Source organism: Thunnus maccoyii, chromosome 17 (assembly GCF_910596095.1).
Source record: "Thunnus maccoyii chromosome 17, fThuMac1.1, whole genome shotgun sequence".
In the NCBI taxonomy this organism is placed as follows: Eukaryota; Metazoa; Chordata; class Actinopteri; order Scombriformes; family Scombridae; genus Thunnus; species Thunnus maccoyii.
Window position 1 is genome coordinate 20740704 of NC_056549.1, and position 25099 is coordinate 20765802.

Genomic DNA, 25099 nt, shown 5'->3' on the forward strand with positions numbered 1-25099 from the left:
TTAGGAGGCCCTGGGGTAAAGTCTTCCTGTTGGGGCCCCTTATCAATCCTGTACCTCCCATCTTTTACCCTATATGCATCGTGCATGTATCCTGTCATGTCAATATTTATGTGTATAGCACATTTAAAACAACCACAGTTGACCAAAGTGCTGAACAGGCTTAAAACAAATACAATACCAAAATATACAAATTTAAAAATAAATAACAAATAAGAATAAAAGAGAACAATAAACATAATAATAAAAGAACTGCAGCACAATAGCAGATGAAGTCAAGGTGTCAAACTCAACTTGAACTAAATGGCAAAGAGAGGAGGTGGGTCTTCAGCAGTGACTTAAAAGTTTCGAGGGTCTGAACAGTTCTTATATGAATAGGTAAGCTGTTCCAGAGATTTGGGGCAGCCATCACAAAGGCTCAGTCGCCTCTATTTTTCAGCCTGGATGCTGGAACATGCAAGAGCATCTAGTTGGTCAACCTCAGTGCTCTAACTGGAGTATGACGGTGCAAGAGTTCAGCTAGATAAGGTGGCGCCAGCCCATTTAAAACCTTAAAAATTAGCAATAAAATCTTAAAATCAATCTTGAAGAGGCCAATACTGGTGTTAGATGATCACGTTTTCTTTTTCCAGTTATAAGACAAGCGGCTGCATTTTGTACTAACTGCAGACGATGAAGAGACATCTGTTTTACACCCACATACAAAGAATTACAATAGTCTAACCGAGAGGTAATAAAAGCATAAATACCTCTCTTGAAATCTTTGGGAGAAAGATATTCCTTTACCTTGGCTAAATGTCCTAACTGAAAAAAGCTAGTTTTGACAACTGAACTAATCTGTTTATAAAATTTGAAGTTGAAAAATCACACCAAAATTCTTAACAAAAGATCGATTGCAAGAAGCTTAAGGGCCAAGAGTACCATCAGAGTCATCCAATAGGTCAGGGTGTCCAAACATAACGATCTCAGTCTTATTTTCATTAACATCGAATCCGTCCAAGTTTTGATATCTTTTAAGCAGTTCAGCAAAGGCTGCATTGAATCTTTGCTTTTTGTTTTTATAGGCAGATACAGACAGGTGACAAATTAAAGGAAAAACCGGTGCAGGCCTGAATGCTTGACCCCTACATTAAGGGGATCCGGGGGCTCTGTTATGCTTTGAGGGGCATTTTGCTGGCATGGTTTGGGTCCACTTGTCCCCTTAGAGGGCAGGGTCACCGCAAATCAATACAAAGTTGTTCTGAGTGATCATTTTTATCCTATGATGAAACATTTCTATCCTGATGGGAGTGGTCTCTTCCAGGATGACAATGCCCCAATTCACAGGGCGTGAGGGATCACTGAATGGTTTGATGAGTATGAAAATATAAGAATCATATGCTATGACCTTCACAGTCACCAGATCTCAACCCAGTTGAACACCTATGGGAGATTCTGGACCGATGTGTTGGAAAGCGCTCTCCACCACCATCATCAAAACACCAAATGGGGGAATATCTTTTAGAAGAATGGTGTTCATCCCTCCAGAAGAGTTCCAGAGACTTGTGCAATCAATACCCAGAGTGAGGAATGGAACTTTGTATTGATTTGCAGTGACCCTTCCCAAGTGCACCCTAACCATGCCAGCAAAATGCCCCCCACAGCATAACACAGCCACCGTATCCCCTCACTGTAGGGTCAAGCATTCAGACCTGTACCAGTTTTTCCTTTAATTTGTCACCTGTCTGTAGATTTGGATATCATCAGCAAAACAATGAAAAAGAATATTATGTTTCTTAAAAATGGACCCCAAGGGCAGCATTTACACTGAAAAGAGGATGGGATCCAAAATGGAGCCTTGAGGGACCCCACAAGTAAGTGGGGCTGCAGTCAAAGAATATTCGTCTAGGAGAACCAAGAAACTCCTATCTGTCAGGTATGACTGAAACCATTTGAAGGCAGTACCTTTGATGCCTACGCACCGTTCGAAGACGTGATAAAAGGATCCTATGAGCCATAGTGTCAAATGCAGCAGTCAGGTCTAAAAGCACCAGAAAAGCAGAGTTCCCTGAATCAACAGCTAAAAGTAGATTATTAAACACTCTTAAAAGATCTGTTTCAGTACTATGGCATCATTTAAAACCAGACAGAAACTTTTCATAAATGCCAAGGTTATCTAAAAATGTTTGCAGTTGAATAAAAACTAAAATTGGCCTGAAGTTGGAGAGAACAAAAGGGTCCAGATTTTTCTTTTTGATAAGAGGCCACACTACAATATGTTTAAATGCAGCTGGAACACCCCCTGAAATAACAGAGGTATTTATCAAAACAAGAATACTTGACACAACAGTAATAAAAACTTATTTTAGACAAGAAGTAATACCGTCTAGGGGCCATTTGTAAGCTGCAGATGATGAACTACCTCTGACAATAATGAGAATGACACAAGCTAAAACTGATCGAAGACAGCTGGGCACATAGAAAGAACAGAAGGGTCTAGAGCAAAGGAGGTGGGTGAAGACCTAAGAGCAGAAATCTTGTTGATAAAAAATTTAAGAAAGTTTTGACAGAGTTGTAGGCGTTGGCACAATACGAGCTGTATCACAAGGATTTATAAGAGAGTTGAAAGCTGTCATCTCCCAGTTCCCATTTAGTGCACACAGCGGACTAAACTTGGCAGCTGTACTCTATGGCCCCAGGTTTTCTGTGTGTTATTTTGCAGGAATTTGATTTAACACTAACATAAACTTAATTCAGGAATATGCACCAGGTGAGCACAATAGAAACTAAAAACAAAAAAATCAAGGTTTTAAGACTAGATTTTGACACACAGGACCAACAAGAATTTAATCAAAAGTCTTCTTTGTGCACACCATATTTAAATGCACTTGTATGTGCATGACACGATAAATAATATAACTAACTAAAAAGACAGGGTCACATTATTAGGTAAGAATGCAGGATCCATCTTAGTTTATATTATACTTTGCTGGTACAAATTCTCTAAAAAATTAGCAATTAATCAAATTACCAAAACCATATTTGACAGGCAGTGAACCTGTGGCCTGTTTTACCAAATTTGCAACATGCAAGCTGCAACTTACAACATGAAATCCCAACCTTGCCTTAATTTTTAACACAGTTAACTAAACAAAAAGGAACACCATACTTGTGACCCATGAATGGGCATACATGAGGACTGTATCTGTAATTTGAGAGTGACAATCATTTTTGAAATAGGACAGTTGCATTCATGAAATGGGCCCCAAGAACCCTGGACTGGGTTTCTTTTCTTTCTTTATTATTATTTTTTTAGGAATATGTTTTGGGATTTTGCCTTTATTTGAGAGTCAGTGTAGTGAGAAAGTTAACAAGGGAAGAGAGAGGTCCCCCAGCCGGGAATCAAACCATGGACAATGTGGTTATATGGTATGCGCCTTAACCATTAGGCCAACAGGACAGCTGTTTATAAATCCATCACATTTGTCTGTTAATTCCTTCCTAAATTCTTGGTAACTACTAACTAGTTTCAAACTAGTGATTTATTAAATCAGGTTGCACCATTAAACTTAAGAAATGTCTTAGGTTAGCTAGTAACCACTTTAGTAATGTGTAAACATCTGTAGCATTGTCCAAAAAAAAGCAAAAAATTATGTATACAGGAAGTCACTGTAGCATCACAAGCTGTAATATATCTTCCAGAAATGACAGTTTTAAGTCAAAATATAAAATAAATTATTTATATATGCTTATCTGAAATACTGTATATGTGTTTTAGAATTATTAGTATTCATGCAGTTTAGAGTGAGAGGGAAATATCTGATTATGCTAAGCTAACTGTTGTTATTTGGTCAATTAGTCACGATATTGGCTTTAAGTTTTGTAATTTCAGATTTAGAATCTTTTTCTGTGAAATTTAAAGTGTCCGGTCAGACATGTAGACCATATTCCTTAACAGGTCAGATATTAGCAAGCTAATGTTAGCTTTGTTAGGTGGTTCATTCAGCTAGGTTACGCAACAGTTATGGTGCAGACACACCAAATCTGTTGACGGATGTCAAGTTGATGGATCCCATTCATTTTGTAAGGAGAACAGCAGATCCGCCCGCATGCTGCATGATGGATACGGCATGACAAGTTGACGGACCAACCGCCATGTCTGAATTTGCATAATCAAAGCAGACCAAAAACCAAACACCACCCAACTCGCAGTACATCACCCACCACGTCATGCACCGGTTCAGTGGTCTGGTGCATCCAGATCCGTCATCACCGGAGTCTGTGTGTCTGCACCATTACACCTGCAGTTAGCGGGTGTAAATATTTAGTAACAACTAATCTCTAGCTAGGCAAGAACAATTTTGTGTACAACCAGTTTTAATGTAGTGATGCATAATCTTCACTTACAAAACACTTATGTTATAACTATAGGCTAAGTTTGAACTTAAGAACAGCTGGTGCAACCGGCTCCAGGACACTTGCCCGCTTTGCACAGTTGGTAATCCAGCCTTTTTCTGGATAAAGTCTCAGGCGTTACCTTTGGGTAATTTCTCCACATGCCTTTGGATCTCTACGTCAATACTGAAGTGAATGTAGGTGTCTTCCTTCCTGGTGGCCACTGGGGTGTCCTGGACTGGATTGACATCTACACCGTTCAAATCTGCAGGAACAGAAACAGAGGAGAGAGAGAATCTCATTAGAAGGCATTTATACAGCTGTAACAAACTCTATAAGAGGCAGATTGTAAGATTTCCTGCACATCTTCAGAGAAACATGGGCAATCCAAAGCTCTTAAACAGCATTTCTTTAAAAGATATTGAGAGAATATGAGGAACCACAGCAGATAAAAGGGTGTGTCTGTAATCTGAAACCAGCAGCAGTGGAGATCTTCACCAACTCACTAAACTCATTTCACTTTAGTCCAGGCACCAGACATTTCAGATGTGCAGGATAGGATGGAGATCAATACCTTTGACGCTAATGGTCATGTAAGGGTCGATGCATTGCCCGGCATCCTTCAACCCAATTTTTTCAATCTTTATTGTAAGCAGTGTCATCCCAGGCTCTGAAGGTAACCGTGGCAACAAGGTACCTGTAGAGGATAAAGGTCACTGAAATTAGCAGTTGCCTATCACGACAAAATGTAGTGACATCACCAACAGACATTTTCAGTAGCATGCCTTTTATCACCAGATGACAAGTTTTAGTGTTAAATTACCATTTAAATATTAAAAACAGTAACCATGCAAGCTTCTGTTTCACTAGCGCTCAGTTCTTAATATATTTTTTCCCACTGAGAGTTTTTATCATTCGTTTTCTGAAAAGTTCAAACATGATATTGATATTTTCTCACAACATATTAAAGCTGCATTAACTCATTTAGGCCACCGGACAATGTTATGTCGAATGTGCTAGCAAACAAGTTACACATCCAGCCAATGACAGACCAACATTAGCAATCACTTAGAGTTGTGTTTTTCCAATATTCACTCTCTGTTTTGGTCTCTTCCAACACCTGAGGGAAATATCTGGCTCTTTAGCTGCTAAATGCTCCACTATGTTCGCCAGCTAATCGCTAACTTTGTTTGTCTGCTGTTTGGTGCTGAGCAGGTAGCATTCAGTGGGTTTGTCAGAGCTTTTCTCAGAAAACAGAAAAACTGTAAATACCAAAAAAATGAGCTTAAAGACGCTAAAAGACTCTGTAAAGATAAGGGGGACTGCAGACTCAGGTGATAATACTCATCACTACAAACAACGCCTTTCATATTACACATAGCCATTTGATCCATTGTTAATATAAAAATATTTAGCAGAGCAACTTTGAGCTAATTGGTATCTATCTATATCCATATATGTAAATAATCTTTTTGGTTATTATTGAATGCTGCGTTCCATTTTTATGCAGATGATACAGTTATCTATTACTCATACTTCAGTAGTACAAACCCTTGAATTCAAACAGTCTGCCTTTGATGTTGTTCAGTCCCACTTGACTCAACTAAAGTTGATGTGAAATGGAGACAGTCCAAATTTGTGCTATTTTCAAATGACAAAGAGTTATCATCTAATCTTCCTAAGATCTCAACTGCTCAAGAGGTTGAAATAGTCATAACATATAGCCTAAGTATTTAGGTATTATTATTGATCAGAACTTGTCATTCAAATCAGACATTGAAAGCCTTATTTCTAAGCTGAAACTTCAATTAAGTTTCTTTTTTAGGAATAAATCCTGTTTCTCCCTCCAGGCAAGGAAACACTTGATTTCAGCAACTTTTTTAACTTTACTGGATTACAGTATTTATAAATGCACAGTACAGTATTTATAAATGCACCTGACCAGTGCCTAAAGAAGTTGGATACTGTATACAACTGTGCTTTACGTTTTATTACTGGCTGTGGCAATCTTGTACACCACTGAACTCTGTATGCTGCTGCTAAGTGGCTATCTCTGTATGTCCGCAGATTTTAGCATTTGTTGGCTTTTATATATAAATCTCTCTCTGGGCTGGTTCCTCCTTATCTGTGTACATACATGTGTTAAAACCAAAATCAATATGGCCTGTGCTCTCATGATATTCTACAGATGCGGGTCCCCAGAGTTAGAACAGAATTAGGAAAAAAAGCTTTTAAATACGCTACCCCTTCTCCCTGGATTAATGTACAGAATGACCTGAAACTGTCAGAGCTGATTACTGAGGAGGAATTTAAGTCCATTTTAAAGCATTGAGTAAATAGTACTCTTGGTAAATGTGATTGCTCCTAAATTTTCACTGAAATTGTTTTACAAAATTGTACCTGTTTATGCATCATAACTGGATTTTTGTCCTTGACCTTGTGGTACATATTAACTGGATATTGTGTTCACTCATTTGTTATGTGTGACAGTTGTATTTGTCTGTTTGTGTTTATTGTTGTAACAATGTTTATGCTGCTCTTACTTAGACACTTTATGTTGGCTTTTCCTTTAATTTATCACCTGTCTGTATATCTACTACTGCTCAAAAAATTGAGCATCTCATCATTTTAACCAAGATAAAACAATAATTATTTTTGACAGAATTCAATAACTACAACTCCCACGCATCTAAGGCATTGGCACGGCCTCAAAACCTCACTGGAGATGTAGTTGTTGAATGCTAAAAGAGTCATAGTATTATCTGCTTTCCAGCAGAGTAGAATATACCAATTAGACTTAGGATATTGACTCCACTATCATGTTTCTGCTTTTCAGAAAGACAGATAATGAAAGAAATTCTCTATGAGAAGATATATTTTGTCTGAATAGAGGCTGGCTTGAAAAGAAGGTGGCTCCCTGTTGACAGAAGAGTAAATCAAAAGGTCTTCATGACTAAAATCTACGATCACAAAACAAAGAAGCATCTGATTCTAAAATGAAATCTAAAACTTTTGTTTTTTCCTGTTGTACAAGTCCTGTATTTCCACTGAAAAGCTATGATAAAATAAAACATATCTGTCATGCACTGCACTAGAAGACAAATTTAGACAGTGTTTGTTGATAACGCCATACCTTGCGAAGCTGCAAATGAAGCAGGCAGGTAGGAATGAGCGATGAAGCCATGCACAGCACCGACAGGAAGAACAAAAAGACACACAGTCAAACAGCCCTCCAAAACTGGACAACATGACGTAGCACCAGGCAAACATCCCAAACAGTGTTTGATAAACTGTTATCGGCGAGAGTACAGTACCAGGAGCTCGTGGGGGAAAAGCTTCTGTAGATCCTGCTCCTGCTGCAGCATCCTCCTCCTCCTCCAGCTCGAGGTTCTCCTCTTCACCCGGAGCAAGGATTTTCCTGACAAAAGAGGAACAGTAAATTGAAGCACTTCAACCTTTTTACTTTGTGGCCCTTTCAAACAAACCAATGTCATTTGCACTCCATCATCACAGGTTGCAACCAACCATAGTGATTTTTTCTAGTTTTATATTACTAATTTTGAGAGGCCCCAAGATGTAGAATAATCCAGAAAAGAAAAGACTAGACAGAGGTGAATGAAGAAACATGATTTGGTGTAGCAGAAACAATTTTTTTCATCTTTCCTATTCTGTTAATATCATCGTGTGACCTTTTAAGTGCCCTTCCAATCAAAAATGTGTTTTACTTATTGTTCCTTCTCTTGGATGTTTGAGCTTCACTGTGCAGAATGACGTATGTGCAGAGTTTGACACTAGAAAGCTGTTTTCACATTCATCTGCTGAAGGGGGAAAGTTTCTCTGAGCTCACCTTAAATCTGAGTTTAAGGTGTGTACCTTTAAGATGATTTTAAGACATCACAACTAGTTTGGAGCCAATCATAGTCCAGTATTCAATCTACACAATTGTGATGTGGAAACTTGAAGCCTCCAGTGAAGTAGGAGACATCTTGTATCCAGAAGTTAAAATTTTGAAATAAAAAATAAATTAAAAAATTAAAAAATTGCGTATTCATAGATTACGGATTTTTTAATAAGAGAGAAAATAGTAATTTTAAGGTTTCTATAAGGTAATTGTAGCTTTTTGGGGGGAAATACTATCAGACATGTTATTATTCCAAGCAGAGCATTTTTAATCATATATTATTATTTAATTATTATAAAAATGACTAAATCATTAAGATTTATTTTGCAACTGTTTGCGGTGCTCTTGAGGGTGTTAAGAGGGTATGAACGGAGCAAACAGAGCATGGAAAGTAATCCAAGGAATTACAACAACATACTTTGTAGCTTGTAGTGGATGCACAAAATGTGTACAACTAAATGTTCATCTATCAATGCACAAATGGTGGAATATATACATAATGCATGCAGACACACACATTATAGAAAATTACAGGACAAAACTGTGTCCAGATGTGCAAAAGGACAGTAATTATTCAGCTTCTCACAGTATCTTAAAACATGGAGCAGCCTGCTGCTACAAACATTTTCAGCCAAACATTTTTTCAAACCCACAGAAATTTCAAATTTCCAAAGTTTCCAATCATATCAAATATGTCAGGCTGAAATTTAGGAAAATGATGCACAAGAATCTATAGTACAATATTTCCTTTTGATGAATACTGAATATTTGACACATATGAACATCATCTAGCTTCAATGAGGAGCTGGAACAGACTGATACAAAATATATATGAAACTGTCAGTCAATGTAAAATGAGATGATTTTAAACAACCTTAAAGATAGCTATTTAAGGAAACTATGATTTAGGGGTTAACACACATTAGTAGCATACATGCAGTAAATTACAGGCATCATGTACACAATATTTAGTGTATACCAGGTTACAAGCTCAACACAGTAATAACATCAGATATTGAGTGATGCATATTTACCTTAAGGGCACCGGCTGGACATCATAGGGAAACTCTTTGTTGTAGGTCAGTATATTTTTAATAACTAGAAAAAAGAAATAGATGTGAATGTAGGAGATCAGGATACCCAGTGATGACAGGAGTATTGACAAGCAGACACTCCCTTCCCAATTTGTAAACTTACTGGTTTCCAGTTTCTTCAGGTCTTCTAACTTGAACTCCTCCTTTGACTGCGTGCACTAAAGATCAGAAAAATTACACATTTAACACACATGTACATCTGAATTTATAAGAAAATAGACAACTGCTGTGACAAAGACAGAAACAGGCAAGACGATAAAAACTACCTGAAAGTGACCTTTAGTGACGTTATGAACCACCAGTTGCTACAGTATGTTTAACATAACAGTCTCTGTATTGTTTCTGTATAATTAGAGGCTTTAATGAACAAAGGGAGAGTTTATGCAACATATTAATTACAAATTATGTTTTTTAGAAGCAGATACATTCATGTATAATGTGACTTATTCTAGGAATAATAATAATAATAATCATAATAATAACAATAACAACATTTAAATGAAGGAATTTTAAATGAAGTTAAATAAAGGAATTTTTTCTCCACAAGAATTATATTCCTGGCAGTGTGGAGAAGGCTGGAAGAAGCCTTTACTACATATTACAAGGAGATCAAACTCACAGTTTACAGCACTAAATGTACATGATAAGTTACTGAAATAACAAAATCTTAACAAAAAATGTCTGGTGTGGTAAAAAAAGAAACATTTTTTACACTTTTTTTTTAATAATGAGAAAATTTCATGCATTTTTTTCTTTTGGTGACTAGTCAAACATTTAATTGGAGGTTGAAGTTACTCTGGTGGAGTTTGGACTATACAGTCTATATCATGGACTCAGAACATCAGTATTTAAAAAAAAAACAAAAAAAAACAACAACAACAACAAAAAAGAAAAGCATGCTTGTCAAGTTCAAACTACAAACCTGCAAACTGGCACTCCTCATCTCCAGGCATGTTGCAATCTTCCCTAAAGTTTTCTAAAAACAAACAAACAAAATACTTTTCAGTTTATGAAAAGTAAAGACTTTTCTGCCCAGAGGTTAAATACAGATGTAAAAATTACCTTCTGTTCCTCTGTGAAGTCTGATGAATTTGTTGACTGGACTTCTTTTTGCAGTTGTCGTGCCAGACTAAATCAACCAAGAACAACACAGTTAGAAGCTCATGATGCATGACTTTACCAATGAAACCTGTAATGTAAGGTGTCTGTATTAAGTATCTCTGCGCCCCCTTGTGGTCAAAGAAAAAAGACGTAAGCTACACATTTTGCATTATTAGTGCAATTTGAAACAAAAGATTAATTAGTTAACAAAGCAGATCACATTTTGGATTTTTTTTTCTAGAGAGTCTCGTGTTAAGAAGGAAGCAGTGTTCACTAAACAGATGAAACCCACCCATAACAATGAGAGGGTGTGGCTGACTATTTCTCAATACTCTGAGGAATATTGGCCCGTTTCTGCACTGCATGACACATAACGTAGCACTCTGCAAGCAGCTCTGGATGATCTTCCATTAAAGGACTCTCCCTCAACTCAAACTGGTGGTGAATGAAGCTGGGATGCAACACACTGCACACACACATACACATACACACATACATACACATACAGCGACTCTGGTCTCTCTGCAACAACTGCCACATCACGTCATGGATGGGTTAGGGTTTATTTACTGCTCTGAGGGCAAACTGACAGCTCAGAAGCTAACTTCTTGTAAAGCATCGTGCATGCACCCACTGTCTCCTCCTCCGTGGGTTATCTCCCTGCAGATTTAAGGAGCGATGGATGGATGAAAAAGGAGAGGAAAAAGAAGCATGCCGCCCGCCGCGCTGTGCTCAGGTTAAACCAGCTGTGTGGAGAGCCAGGATACACATGTTGAACGCAACTTACATTTGGTACTCATCTATAGCCTCCACTAATTGTCCCCACGAGTCAAAGTCTGTGCCTTTTCTGAAACTGGCGTGCCATTTCTGAACAGTCTTGTTGACATCAGACATGTTGGCAGGGCGGATACTCGCGGCGGCGCTCTCAGGGCAGCATAGCCGAGGAGGAGACTCATCTACGGGGCTTGAGCAGCAGCAGCGTCGTCAGCCAGGTTATGTGCTGTCCAGAGGCGCACAGATAGACCGGTGACACCCCGACCAAGCCCTTTCTGCCTGCTCACCCTAATATCGCATCCGCAACAGAGAGGAAGTCCCGCCTGGAGCTCGGGGTGCGCGCGTTTCGATACGCGGGGTCGCCCGACTGAGCGGCAACAGGATGTCTGTTCAGTAAATGTGTTGATGGCAATTAAAACAGCAATGTGGAAAACATGTTAAACTGGTATTTTATCTAAAGGCTCAGTTAGCTTTATTCACCATATAGTTTGCAGCTGTAATCACATATATAACATTAGTTTGGTTTATAGGCTTGTTTGGATTATAATTTGGCCTTTTGTGTGTTTCAACTCCATAAACAAATGTTGTTTATGGAGTTGAACCATTTAGTCAATTGATAAACAATTAGTCTATCGATATAAAAGAACAGAAATTAAGTAATTTTTTAAGCAAAAATGCCAAATGTTTGACGGTTCCAGCCTCTCATTTGCGAGAATTGCTGCTTTTTGACTTTATGTGATAGTAAATTGAATATTTTGGGGAGGTTATTTTTCGCAGGTTTTTTTTTATATAGACCAAAGAATTAATCAACTAATGAAAAAGAATAATTGTCAGATTAATTGATAATGAAAATAATTGGGTGCAGTCTAAATTATTTTGCTCAGTGTTTGCAGATATGTAAACAATCCTTTAACAGCTAAACATTCAGGGAACACTGTGAAATTTAACTGTAAATGTATTATTTTAGTTAACACTGATAGGAGTGTAGGACATTTTGTCCTAATTTACTCCCAATAATGAATTGATTGATTTGCCAAATTGATTCAATTTGTGCAATAAAAAAATGACATAAAATAGTTTTTGTCCCAATTTTCCAAATTTAGAATCTACATTTGTTTTGTTTTTTTCAAATAAGTATCACATGTATTCACTTTTCATTTACATTTTTTTTAATCTATTGTGTTTTTATGTAAACTGAAATAATCTGCTGTATTGGAAATTTGCATTTTACACCTTGTTCCTCAATCATTGATTTTATTGAAAATTAATAACCCATATTTAAATGTGTGTCACTTAGTTTTGGGATGAATAGCAGGTTCCACTGTTGTGTTTTGAATAGATGTCATTGGTATATATTTCCATTTGAAAAGAACAGAATAAACTAAGAGGTTTCCTTTATGACAAGTAACACAGAACTGTATATTTTTGAGTCTTATTCAGATCACGTGCTTAATGCGGTAAGTTTTCTGGACAGTGGGTTCCTTATTTTAAAAGCTCAGGCCCAATGATACAGTGTAGTATCATAAAATGGTAAATTTAATGAATGTTATTGAATGACGACACGTGTAACTTTGTGTACTTAGAAAACAAACCAAACGTGTTCCGGTTTCGTGCTGTCAGTCTCGCGCTTGACGCTGCTGTAGCTGTACGTTAGCTATGGGACGGAGGCTCTGCAACAACACAGCAGTGGTGTTTTAGGTCGTGTTAGCCACTGACAGAATGAGATAAGATGGATAATGTAACTACGGATTCGCCTGCGGCTGAAGAGGACGAATGTGGCGACTCGGAGGTTTTATGTTTGATGAGAGTCGGAAGAAATTCAGACTGGCTCCGCCTGCTCGAAAACACAGAGGTGCAGTTTGCTAATGTTAGCTAGCTTAGCAGACTTAAATCTGCCTTCTTTTAACCCCCAAAACTTTTTCACGGCATATTGAGCTTTCCCACTTAAGATACGGTCTCCTGTAAGGTTTATATTTTCATTTTTTCATCGAAAGTATCCGCCTGTTTTAAACGGCTGAAGAAAACGCCTTGTTGTTAACATTTTACGAGCTAACAGGTGGTATTTCTGTGTGTCATATTGTTGTTTTTGACTGTTCAGATCACCGTCGGACGTGGTGTGGATGTAACCTACCAGCTGTTTTCTCCAACTTGTCCCTTGATGATCTCCAGACTGCACTGTACTTTTAGGCAAAGGGAAGATGGCCAATGGACAGTGACAGACAAGAAGGTAGCCAGGGATCTGATTTGGTCCATTATGAATATTTACACTAGTTTTGCCAATTTGCTGTGCTGTATAAACTCATTCAAAAGTCCTCTATTAAGCAAATCATTAAAAATAGACCAAAAAAAGTAAAGACATACCTACACAAGCATGCCCTGTGCACCCACATACATACTTGCATACACAAATATTTATGTTTCTAATTTTTTATACTGCTATATACTCATTTTGTTTAGAGGTCAGGTCCACAATTTTTGAAGTCTGTCTTAAAACGACAGTTAGGCGCCCATATGAACATTGAAACTGGTTTAGCTCAGCGTAATAATTCCTCCTGTTCATACTGACTATTAGAAGATCTCCTCCAACTGTGCCTACAATGTAAGTGATGGGGGACAAAATTCACAGTCCTTGTTTTAAGAAAGAATGTATTTAAAGGTTCCTGTAACTTCAACATAATACAAAGTCCTTCTTGTCTTATCTTTTATTTACTTGTCAGTGTCATTATGAAATTTCCAATATCGGTTACATTTACTCAGTTATGGCAGCCTGCCAGATGAATTTTAGTGCCACAACAATCCCCGGCCTCATTTTAAAAAAAAGGATTCTAATGATTTCCACACAGTGTGGTATACAGATTTTAAACTTGTGAAAATGAAGGTACATGGTATTAGATTGATACCTGGAGTTGAAGTATACAGTGCATCCTTACATGAAACCCACCAACTTACACAGCTTGATTCTAGTGTGGATCATTTCTGTAGCTCCACAGTCCTCTACAATTAGTGGGTCACCTAATATATATAGTCAAGAGTGAATCCAAAATACATTTATGGCCACCATTTAAGTGTGAATTAAATGGCATTTCCTAAGCAATAAATATGCATAAATGTTCCTTCACATCTTTGACATTTCAATCATTTTAGTCGGGGTTGGATAAAAACAATTTAGCATCTTAAACTGAGTCAAACACATTTTTAAATCTAGAGACATGTTCTTGATATTCTTGATATTGTTATTCTTGGTGTATAAGTACTATATTTAACTGGAGCTGATGAAGACAGTGTTGTTTTCTTCCTCAGAGTCTCAACGGTGTGTGGGTGAATGGAAACCGCATACCTGCTGAAGAAGCCCACCGGCTGCGGCTTGGAGACTCCATACAGCTCGGAGTACCTGTGATTGAAACCAAAGTAGAGTTCGACTACTTGCTGGTAAAACGGCCACTCAGAGACATTAAACATTGCCTAGCAAAGGGACACAGAGAAGGTGCCAGAGCATCACAAATACCCAAAAAGCCCAAGAGGAAGTTGACCGTGGAAGAAGTTGAGCCGTCTACCTCAAAGCCCAAACTGTACCGCTGCTCATCTGCAGACAAGTCTTTTGCACAGCCCTGCCCTCTGTCTCCAGTGAAGCACCACCAGCGGCTCAGTCACACCCAGGAGGAAACTGGTCCCAGTAGACAAATCCAAGAAGTAGACCGATCCTCCGATGGCTCCAGCATTCTCTGTGACCTGGACAACTTACAGATGTATGTGTGATATCATTATATCTGAGTCACAGAGCTAAGTATCAGTTTTTCTGAATGATTTAAAGGCTACAACTAACAGTTGTCTTTAATCTTATATATTAACCTGCCAAATACTTTACTGTATTTGATGAATCTTTTAGTCTATAAACTGTCAGAAAATAGTTTTAAAAATGCTCGTTACAAGTTTCCAGAGCCCAAACAGCTGCACTAAAACCCAAATATTTTCAGTTTGCTGTCATGTAAGACAACAAAGCAGGAAATCTCTAGACAGTTTTCCTTGACAAATGACTTGTGACTAGTGACTCATTTATTATATAATATTTCCAGAATGCTGAAACACTCCTCTGTCTGTCCTCAAAAATGATTTTATCTGTGAGCTACACAATGAAAAAGATTTTTAACCCGTTTCCAAAGTTGCGACTCTATTTCTCCGTTTCAAAAAAAGATGGAGGCTGCAGGTAAATTATCTTCTCACTTTATTTGTACGATGCAAGCAAAACATAAACATAAGAAAATAAAACAATAATAATGGAAAATAATCTTTAATTTTTTAACATTGTTTTGCAGTTGTACAAATTTTTTTTTTTTTTTTTTTTTTGTTCTTGTTGTTATGAATAGAAACTTAAATTTCTCTGGTGGCCTTTCATTTATTTATCTCTGCAGGTACAGCCAGAACATTCTGATGCTGAGGGAGCAGGTGGACGACACCCAGAGGCAGGTAGCCTCTCTGGGGGGGGAGCCCCGACGGGCTGACCCGCTCAGAGAGGAGCAGGTCAAGGAGCTGCAGGGGCAGCTGGAGACGCTCAGAGCCAAGATGCACAGGATGGAGACGTTAGAGAAATCCTTCAATGAAACTAAGAGGCAGCTAGAGGTGAGAGGCTTTTCAGTAGCTCCTTTCACACAAAGGAATATGAATAACCAGCATTTGCTTCTGATGTGCAGATTTGAATAATGCTTTTCTGTTGTTCAGTCATTGTGGTCATTGACTTTTCGAAAGTTTGCTGTAAGGTATTTATTATGTCAATCATCATTATCAATTTAAACTTAAATTATATGAAGCTATTTTGCAAATTTGTACAAAAAATATCTTTGTATACACAATAAATTACATAAAAGAGAAAAGCCAAAACAAAAAATATATTGTCATGATCGCATCTTTAAAAGAGTGACACATAAAACTGAAACTTATCTGCATTTCTAGAAAACACTCGCAATGAGTGAAAGAAATGTTTTTGGTGATTTAATTGAACCAACCCTCTAACAGTTACATGCTCTTCACTTATCTATAAGACATTTAGTCTTGTGTGTATCATTATGAAACATTTAAAGTTCTACGTTTCTTACTCAAAATACGCAGAAATTGTAGATGTTTCTGGAAGTCAGACTTCCTTCACAGAAAGGTTGTGTGACATTCACAGATAAGGCTGCATGAGTGAATGATATCAGTAATTGTCGTTTCCCCCCCCCCGTAACAGAAGCTTAAAATTTCTCTATCGTTTGTTTTGTGGGTCAAGAGTTTTTCCAGAGGTTATAAAAAGTGTTGTATTACATTATAACAAGGCATGGAAGTATACATGATCCATAAGAGCACAATTTTAACAAAACACAAAACATTTTCCAACCTTTTTTGTACTCAAAGGCACAGAAAACGCAGCACCAAGAGGAGCTTTTGAAAAAGCAGTTGGAGGAGGCTTTGCAAGAGGTACGTAGCATAAAATTGGAGTTTTTATGTATTGTTAAAGAAACACTAATACAAGCAACAAGACACAGCATTTATAATGTAAAAATGTGACATATAAACATGGTAAAATTGAGTGTTTTAGAGTGCTTATGTATGCATAAAATGGACTTAGATTTGTGAATCTGTTTTCAACATCCTTAGCAAAAGAAAGTAATCGGCGAACTTGCCCTTTCTCGACAAGGCTTTGAAGAGATTCTCTTGGCCAAAAACAAGGAGCTGGAAGTGACAAAGGTCTGACGCTTTCTCCACAGTCATTTAAGCTTTATCTTTTGCATAGTTTTGCTTGGAATCAGCAGAACTTTTTTCTTTTTTTTTTTCATAGGAGGAGAAAGAGAAGGCGAGAGCCCAAAAAGAGGAAGTCGTAACCCAAGTGACTGAAGTTCTGGAGAACGAGCTTCAGTGCATCATCTGCTCGGAGCTCTTCATTGAGGTAGGATTCAGAGCCATTTGGTGTCAGGAAATGACGTCTTCCCTTGTCTCATTTTAGGCATTTTATTCCCACACATAAATCTTTCTCTGATTGCACAGCATTTACGTAGGAATAAAACAGGCACCCAAAACTGTCTTTGACTCCCTGAGTTACTTCAGGAGATGCACACAAAAAGTGAACGCCTTTTAAAAATAAAACAAACCTTGTAATCTGTATTGATATGTTCTACAGGCTGTCATCCTGAACTGCGCTCACAGCTTCTGCAGTCACTGCATCAAGCAGTGGCGCAAAAAGAAAGACGAGTGTCCCATCTGCCGACAGGCCATCCAGTCTCAGACCCGCTGTCTGGCGCTGGACAACTGCATTGACCGCATGGTGGAGAACTTGAGCCTGGATATGAAGGCGAGGCGGCAGACGCTCATCTCTGAGAGGAAAGGTGAGAGGTGCGTTATCAACAGCGTCATTAGTATCCTGAAGTTAAGACAGTCAGAGGAGTGGAGTTGTAACAAGTTGAACAGAAGCTCGATGATATACAGTACATACACAACGTTCGGGTGGTGGGTGGTGTAAAGCTTTCAGTGGAGACTGGAAATGAACCTTGATACTCTGTTATCTCCTACATTCCTTTGCTAAGTCCCATATTTGGTTGGCGTTAATCTGACACTATTGTTTATTTGTCTCCTCAGATAGAGAGCCAAAGCACATGCTACAGTATTATGAACTGAAACCTTGGTCATTTTAATATAATTAATTACATTGTAGGCATACAAAAAGTGACATCTCCCATGAGAATTTACCAGCATGGCAGTGTAGGTACCCACGTCATCGTATCGGTTCGTTCCATATCGACAACATTCACCAACACTCTCATCTAAAGTGATTTTTCCAACTTTTTAGCTGAAATCTCTCCTGTCTGAAAACCAGACATGTTTGAACTAACCGCAACTCCCTGACTCCCCCAAGAACTCACCTCTTTTGTCGAGCCGTGACGTTTAACCTGACATGGTCAATGTTTCATGGGAAATGGTGTTTGTTAAAGGCTTCAAACAACAGCCTTTATACCGTATTAAGACATATGGAGTAAAGCAGGAGTTGTGCTGTGTTTCGAAGCTGGATTCTTAGTTAGTAGAAACATCAAAGTCATTTTAATGCATTTTTCTTATTTCTGAGTCAGAATCCATAAGTTGCGGTTTCACTTTGGCTATCTATAGTTATGTTGTGACAAAATTCTCATATTAACATACTACATCTTGGTGGACAGTTCTTGTGAAAGAGATATAACAAGTCATATGGGAACTAAATCTGTGTCAGCCAGAAGTCTTAAATACTCAACAACATTATGCTTTTTGAGAATTTGTTGTACTAAAGCACTTGGAAAAGATGCAGCATACTCAGTTAGTATCACACTCGTGTACAAGTTACCACATGGATGACCCATATAGCATTAATATCTGACTGACAGCCGTGTGCGATGGTGTGCAATACCACATTCATCAGATCAAATGACAGGGCAGCCTTGACGTGTCTGGGTGAGCTCAGTGACTAATGCTCCTCTCGCTCTCAGCAGCAGCAACTGCAAGGTGCTCGACCCCCCGTGGGTGCAGTGAAACTGCTCAGAGGCTCTCGAGCAGTTTAAAAAAAAAAAGTGGTTTTCTGGGTGTTTAAAGCCGATTTACTGTCAGTGCTTTCAGTCTTGGCCTTCTAGACGATTTTGAAAAAGGAGGCGTGCACGTGGGTTGACCAAAGTTTTCAACACAAGATGGCAGCACAAAGAGGCTGTTTTATTTCTCTTTCTGTTGCATGATGTTAAGAAATGCTGGAATTAAAGCATCAAGTAAAATTTGATTCAATATCAAGAGCAAAAATAAACATATGGGATTGAATCACTTCTAACTATGAATGTTAGGTATATGTGCTGCACTTAGGGAATATATTCAGGCTTATTGATCAGAATACAGATACAAACTGTTAAATTATAAGTTTGTCAACTTTATATCTGTTGCACCTTTCAAAACCACAATACACATCAAAATACATTAACATAAAATATAACAGAGAAAGAGAATTAAAACAAAATCAAATGTCAGTCATTACAGGAAGGTTTTTCAAGCATTTTTTTTAATGTGGCACTGATTCAGCCTGATATATCTTCTCCGTCTGTGCCAAAGAGCTCCATTGTTGTCCAAAAATGATTTAAAAAAACATAAATGAGCCTCACTGTTGCACTGAGTGACATGTTCTTTCATTTGGGTTAGGATTATTTTTAGCCAATCACGCTTAAATCATCCTGCTGCCATAAATACTCACTAGAGCACCAAATGTGTGTTCATCCACAGCTGAAAGTAGCTCCCAATAAATACAGTTTACTTCTATTTAATGAAATGTTTTGCTGAGAACTACGGTGCTCAGCTGTTTTAGGAGATTATTTAGCCTTTTTTAAAAGTGCAACTAAAAATGTTAAGTGAAAAAATGTCGTGTTTTTTTTTTTTTTTTTAAGATTTGCATCGTCAGTAGGAACGAACAGGCTGAAAGTCAAAAAGTATTGAGAGATGAATTGTCGGGTTTGGTCTTTTCAAGGACTCATCCTTAAAAGTCATGTGAAGGACTTGAAAGTGGCTCAGTGGGATGATGCGTTTTGTGTTTGTTCGCCAGCAGCTGACTCTGCAGAGGTGATGGTGATCCACGACGACGACAGCAGCGGGAGCAGCGACAGTGACGGCAGCATGGTGTCCATAGATAGCAGCCTGAGCTACAGCAGCCTCAGCTCTGTGGTGTCCGTGGACACAGACAGTAGCATCCATGTGGACTCCAGTTCTTCCTACAGTGGTTACTCTGATGACAGTGTTGATGAGTCTGAAGATTAGCCCTTTTTCTACTTTGGGCTGTAATGTGAATTGGACTTTTTCAGTGTTGATGTTTGCATTTCCCTGGAAAGTTTCCGGGACCTTTATGATAAGTACGTAAAGTTTGGTCTCATCATGAGTCCAGGAACCAGAGTCAGCTAAGGTTTATGTTTATTTTCTTTTTGTAAAACTATCAGTTGTCTAATTGTCTTTATTTTCAACAAAAGGAATAAAGTTTCTTCCTATGCATTATCACAGTCACTTCCTGCCTCTATGTTTTGAAGCACTTGATGACTTTATACAATCAGTGATGCGTTGTTGTTCAGGTACTTATGAACTAGTAAATCTTATCTAGGTCAAATAGAAAGTGTCTTTTGAGAATGCCTTGGCTTCACAAGTTGTGATATGTAAATGACCTTTTATTGGAGAGAGAAAGTAGTGTTTTTGCTTTTAGTCCATGAACTCTCTTTGCAGTAAGCCATTTTCCAACCTGTCAGTCAGCTACAGGCTTCATTTCTATGTGTAAAAAAAAAACAATTTAGGGGTGTCTGTCTGTCTTTTGTATTCTGTCAATGAAAGGCAAAGCCGCCCCCACCACACACATGAGAAAAAAAATCTAAAATAAAAAAAAAATGTTTTAAATATCAGCTTAGACTTGAAACTTGCTTGCAATCAATTTTGTCAAATAGGTTGTCACACTGTGATGGAGGCACACTTTAAAAATAAATCTGCACTTGCAACTTCATCACTACACATCAGTCATGTAGCTTTGACAAAAATTAAAGCAGACATGTTTGTTGTAGATTGCCAAATGTAGCTGTGCAAGTTTTCATTATGTTGTGAGAAGAATAGAAACCAATGGTTGGTTTAACAAAGCCATTAAATATAATAAAGATCTTTCTCAGGAATCTGTTTTAGTTTGTTTTTTGATCCAGCACTACACTAGGGCGTTAAAAAAAAAAACTCAAATCAGAAATCAAAAACAAAATGATTCAAAGTAAATTAAGTAAAATTCTTTAATCCATAATAAATGTGCTTCCAGAGGTGCATTTGCTTTAATCTCTTAAGGAAGCCATGTCATGTGGTGGAAAATTTGTTTTAAAATTAAAGCTGGACACAGAAAAATACTCATATATTTGAATGGAGAGTGTGAGCGAGCCGCTAGGTGCTTGGGCCCTAATAAAGGAAAAACTGCAGTACAAAGCTACAAATTTTAGTTTTGATTTTATTTTTCTGCAGCACTTCATCACTAAACTGTCACTCTCACTCAATGAGCTCCATTCAACACCCATCCCCAGGAGAATGTCACTCTTCTTGTGAAATATCCTCATAAATCCCATGACTTTGGCCAAATCCTACATTAAAAATCAAATTTTTTGTAGGAAATTTCATCATGAGTCCATTGATACAGGTTTCAAAGTGGTCAGACTTATAGTTTAGAAATCAGAACCATTTGTTTGACACAAAGTCCATGCCTAGAGATTGCCTCCCCATTGGTTTACATTGTAAGGTGTGATGTTTGAAGCCGATACCATTAATGCCCTAGGAGGAGATAGCGTTTCTTGGGGGTCCAAAATTGACACAAAGTAAAGACTACAGTGTAAAGAAACTGTACTGAATTTCTTGATTCCAACTGAATCACCAAAAACGTTAAATTTTTATGTTCTTTTTAGTGTCACAGTGTGAATCTGTACCCTGAAGAGAAGTTGCACACTGGCCAAACACACACTAGTTTCTGCAGATCTATAATTTATTCCATCCAGCAGGCAGTATAGACTTGTAGTTGTAGTTGAGCGTAGCCAATACATCACTGCACTGCAGCTCAAGGCCTCTGAGGCTAAGTGGTGTTGGAGTTGGAGCATATTAACTTTATTTTACTTAATTTTAACCTCCATTTTTCATTCTTGCACATACTTTTTTTCACAACCACATGAAAACCAGCCTGAACTGCTCCATAGATTAACCATACACCAGGTGAAAATACCTTCCTCCACCACCCGGCCAATCTTTACAGCCCTGCTTTCCATTCATCAACATGCCCACCTGAGAGTTAAAGAGTTGTCCGCCTGGCACACACAGGTTGTTGCTGTCGGCCAGTGAGCAGCTCCAGATAAGCTATAGTGCTTTGCTGAAAGGCTCCTGGGCTGAGGAGCATCAATCACTTCAGCTCTTACTGTTCCTGACTTACATAAACAAGCACCTGAATGTTTTCTTCAGATAGTGTTAGAAATAAATAATACATAGTAAGCAAAAGCTAAACAACGTGCACAGTTGTTTAGCCTATATTTCATTTTTATGTGAGGCTACTTTCTGAGGCCTTTTAAATGTACCAATAATCATTGTCCTAGACAAAGACGATTTATTGTCATTTGTGTCACTATTCGGACAAGCTATATATTACACACAAATAGCATCCTGTATCTTTTTGAAAAGTAAAGGTCATGAGATCATCAATAATCTAAACAATATTATAACTCTAAACCAATCACTGCTGGTGTGAGAGTGGGTGTAGCATTCAAAAATAGAGTTTCATCTTGGAAAGATGACCTTTTTTTTTTTTTGATAAATCCTTAAACACAAGCTGCGTTGCCAAGCAACTAATGCAACATCTCCTTGGGCTCTGAAAGCAAATGGAAGTGTGATGTGATGGCACCGACCCCAGTGGTGAGGCAGGAGATAATGCACACAGTCTACTGTACATACTGTAGACTGTGTTGGACCACTGCTGCTGCTGCTGCTGCTGCTGCTGCTGCTGTGTTTGTGTAAAATCTCCTTACTCAGTCTTCTGTAGGGGGCTCCACCACATTGTACCATGAATAATCACCTCATAGAGTCACTCTTATCCACATGAAACAGCCTCCATTCAGTAATATGGACGAACCAACACGCTGCTGCACTGTCAGTTCATTTGTTGGCAATTTAGTAAGCATTGTTCTGAAAGCTTGGTGGCATACATGGGTATTTAAACCTTTAATTAAAGCAGGTTATGCTTTATTTTACAGTCTGTTATTCCCTGAGAAGTGTCCTGGGTGTAATTTAGAGAGCTATTGAGAAAATAGAGCCAAGTTTTGAGACAGTGAGAGTGTAGTTAGTAAAAAAAGTAGAGCTAAACATTGATTTTCCAAAAAGCAAATACCCAATGATCTATGAAAAACCCCAAAAGACTCTAGATGGGAAAACAGACTGTATTTCCTAATAATTTCTTACATAAATGTATCTCATTCTTTTATTACATTTCTCCTGTGAGACAAAAGCAGTTCATGTTTTCATATTATTCAGTACTAAATCGTGTTTGACAGCTGAGTCATGCCGAAACAATGGACATGCCAGCTTGATCACTTCACCTGTGCAGTTCTTGTTTGGTGCAGATGCAGGAATACCCAACACTGTGATTCATGCTTCTACCCAGAGAGAGTGCACTGGAACAGCAGCTTCCAGAGTGAGCTCGCCTCCTGTGCTGTGGATGGCTGATGTCACGCCAGTCCATTAAAGCAGGAGTAGCGAGGGAAGCGTGTGTCTGTCGGGCCGCATTACATGAGGACGACAGTGATGGACTGCCTCCGGGCTACAGTTGGAGCCTCATTCCTTCCGTTCCAAACCTCCATGCGACTCTTGGAGCAACCTCATGATGTCAGTAACAGCCACCTCTCTCTCTCCCTCTCTCAGTTCGCTTCAATGGGCTTTATTAGCATGAAGGTTTCGAGAACAATGTTGCCAAAGCATCAAAATGCAATTTTCCCAAATATTTGGACAGTACAAAATAACAATAATTCACTGTCCTTCAGGTTGTGGCATGTTGATACATATTGGGCAGTAAGATATGTCCTGTCTCCTTCTTCTTCATTGAATGTTTTACATTGTAGGAGGATGTGCATCTCTGTCTCACCCTCACCTGTCGAACAGTGACCACATATTCTATTTTCTGTTGGTTGCCATGATTTTTTTGTGTCGTCCTTTTACGATTGTGGTCACTGAGCCTGTAGTTGTTTAGATCTGTCTCTGCTTTCTATCTCTGACAGTACAGAGATATTCTGCTAATTCATCATCTCTTTTAATGGCCAGATAACAGTCTAATCAACTTTGGCTTTTAGTTTCTTGTTTCCAGTGTTCCAAATAGGTTTCTTTACATTGTGTTATAATTTGGTTTACTCTGATTGATGTTTGGAAAGCAGTGTTGGTGTGAGACTGGTCAGAGTGTGTCTGAGAGGGGGCAGTTAGTCTCAGCACCAGCTGACATTGAGGACTCTTTTCTTGGCTCAGCTCTCAGGCTTGGACAATTTAAGCAATTTGAATGCATCATCTTGGGCTCTTCAGGGTTTTAATGAGCATTTTTCCCGATTTTATGATGTTTTAGACAAAATAATTAATTGAATTACCAGTTATTTCTTTAATTTATCAGTAATAAATACATTTTTAGTTGCAGCTCCAGCAAAATATTACATCATTACAGTCTAAAGATAATCTTCCAACTGCTTCCTCCCACATCTGATGATGTCTTGTTAGAAAGCTTTTGCAGAGCAGCAAGATTCTCTGCTGTAGAATGAATGACAATATTTTTCATAATGTAAGTGATTTTTTATATACTCTGTAGACTGATGTCTGGATAATTTGACTTGTGTGCTTTTTAACCAACACACAGATGTCAGATTCAAACGCCATATCCTCCAGGTCAGATAATCATCTTTTATCAACTCAATCTAAAATATTCCATTTTGTGCTCCTTGTCTGCAAACTGTGTCTGTCTGAGAGCCGTCATAGAGACAAATAACAGTCCGCTCAGAGCTGTGTGGAGCCAAACAACACGCAAGGCTGATTCATGGAAAAGAGCTGTACAAACTGTAGCACGCACACGTTCTCCATACAACCTACACAACCTGTACAATAGCTCTCCTGCTGCAGGTGACGCCAAAATTCTGGACTCCATTCATCATTTCAGTTCTGGAGATTTTAAAACACAGCATGGCACAAATGATGTAGCTGGCCAAGGCCTAAGATTCATTATTTACACTACATGCATGGTAAATTAACAAAATGTTGAGGCTATAAGTGATGTTTTATATAGATTATTTTAATTCATGTAATTTTATTTATCTGTCAT

At 38.2% G+C, this 25099-nt stretch overlaps 2 protein-coding genes across 8 annotated transcripts in view; one reads left to right on the top strand and one right to left on the bottom strand.

Moving 5' to 3' along the window:
* aida (axin interactor, dorsalization associated) overlaps positions 1 to 12040 on the bottom strand; it is a 16724-nt gene extending 4684 nt beyond the window's left edge. The window contains exons 1-9 of one of the 3 annotated variants that reach the window (XM_042390035.1): positions 11255 to 11638; positions 10429 to 10495; positions 10289 to 10342; positions 9470 to 9524; positions 9307 to 9370; positions 7686 to 7789; positions 7505 to 7513; positions 4946 to 5068; positions 4514 to 4636 (exon numbers count right to left, since the gene is read on the bottom strand). In XM_042390035.1, coding sequence (XP_042245969.1) covers positions 4514 to 4636; positions 4946 to 5068; positions 7505 to 7513; positions 7686 to 7789; positions 9307 to 9370; positions 9470 to 9524; positions 10289 to 10342; positions 10429 to 10495; positions 11255 to 11361 — 706 coding nt within the window. In that variant the 5' untranslated portion in view covers positions 11362 to 11638. Of the gene's footprint in view, positions 1 to 4513; positions 4637 to 4945; positions 5069 to 7504; positions 7514 to 7685; positions 7790 to 9306; positions 9371 to 9469; positions 9525 to 10288; positions 10343 to 10428; positions 10496 to 10759; positions 11212 to 11254 lie in introns of those variants that run through there. The other 2 variants (XM_042390037.1, XM_042390036.1) reach the window with 2 other exon arrangements.
* Positions 12041 to 12619: 579 nt separating this feature from the next.
* Positions 12620 to 20253, top strand: rnf8 (ring finger protein 8, E3 ubiquitin protein ligase). 5 transcript variants are annotated; one of them, XM_042391423.1, is made up of 9 exons: positions 12620 to 12698; positions 13340 to 13468; positions 14542 to 14987; positions 15651 to 15858; positions 16627 to 16689; positions 16870 to 16959; positions 17051 to 17158; positions 17390 to 17594; positions 19811 to 20253. In XM_042391423.1, exons 1-9 carry the CDS (start codon positions 12639 to 12641, stop codon positions 20020 to 20022), a joined length of 1521 nt encoding a protein of 506 aa, XP_042247357.1. In that variant the 5' UTR covers positions 12620 to 12638; the 3' UTR covers positions 20023 to 20253. The 5 variants fall into 5 exon arrangements, with proteins under 5 accessions (XP_042247357.1, XP_042247354.1, XP_042247356.1 ...); XM_042391420.1 differs by lacking the exon at positions 12620 to 12698 and adding an exon at positions 12723 to 13093; XM_042391422.1 differs by lacking the exon at positions 12620 to 12698 and adding an exon at positions 12723 to 13093 and having other exon boundaries at positions 19814 to 20253.
* Positions 20254 to 25099: the final 4846 nt, after the last annotated feature.

Coding starts and splice junctions, on each gene's coding strand:
- rnf8 (XM_042391420.1), top strand. CDS start 12,971: ATGGATAATGTAACTACGGATTCGCCTGCGGCTGAAGAGGACGAATGT. Junction 13,094..13,339: donor GCCTGCTCGAAAACACAGAG/GTGCAGTTTGCT, acceptor TTGACTGTTCAG/ATCACCGTCGGACGTGGTGT. Junction 15,859..16,626: donor AAACTAAGAGGCAGCTAGAG/GTGAGAGGCTTT, acceptor TTGTACTCAAAG/GCACAGAAAACGCAGCACCA.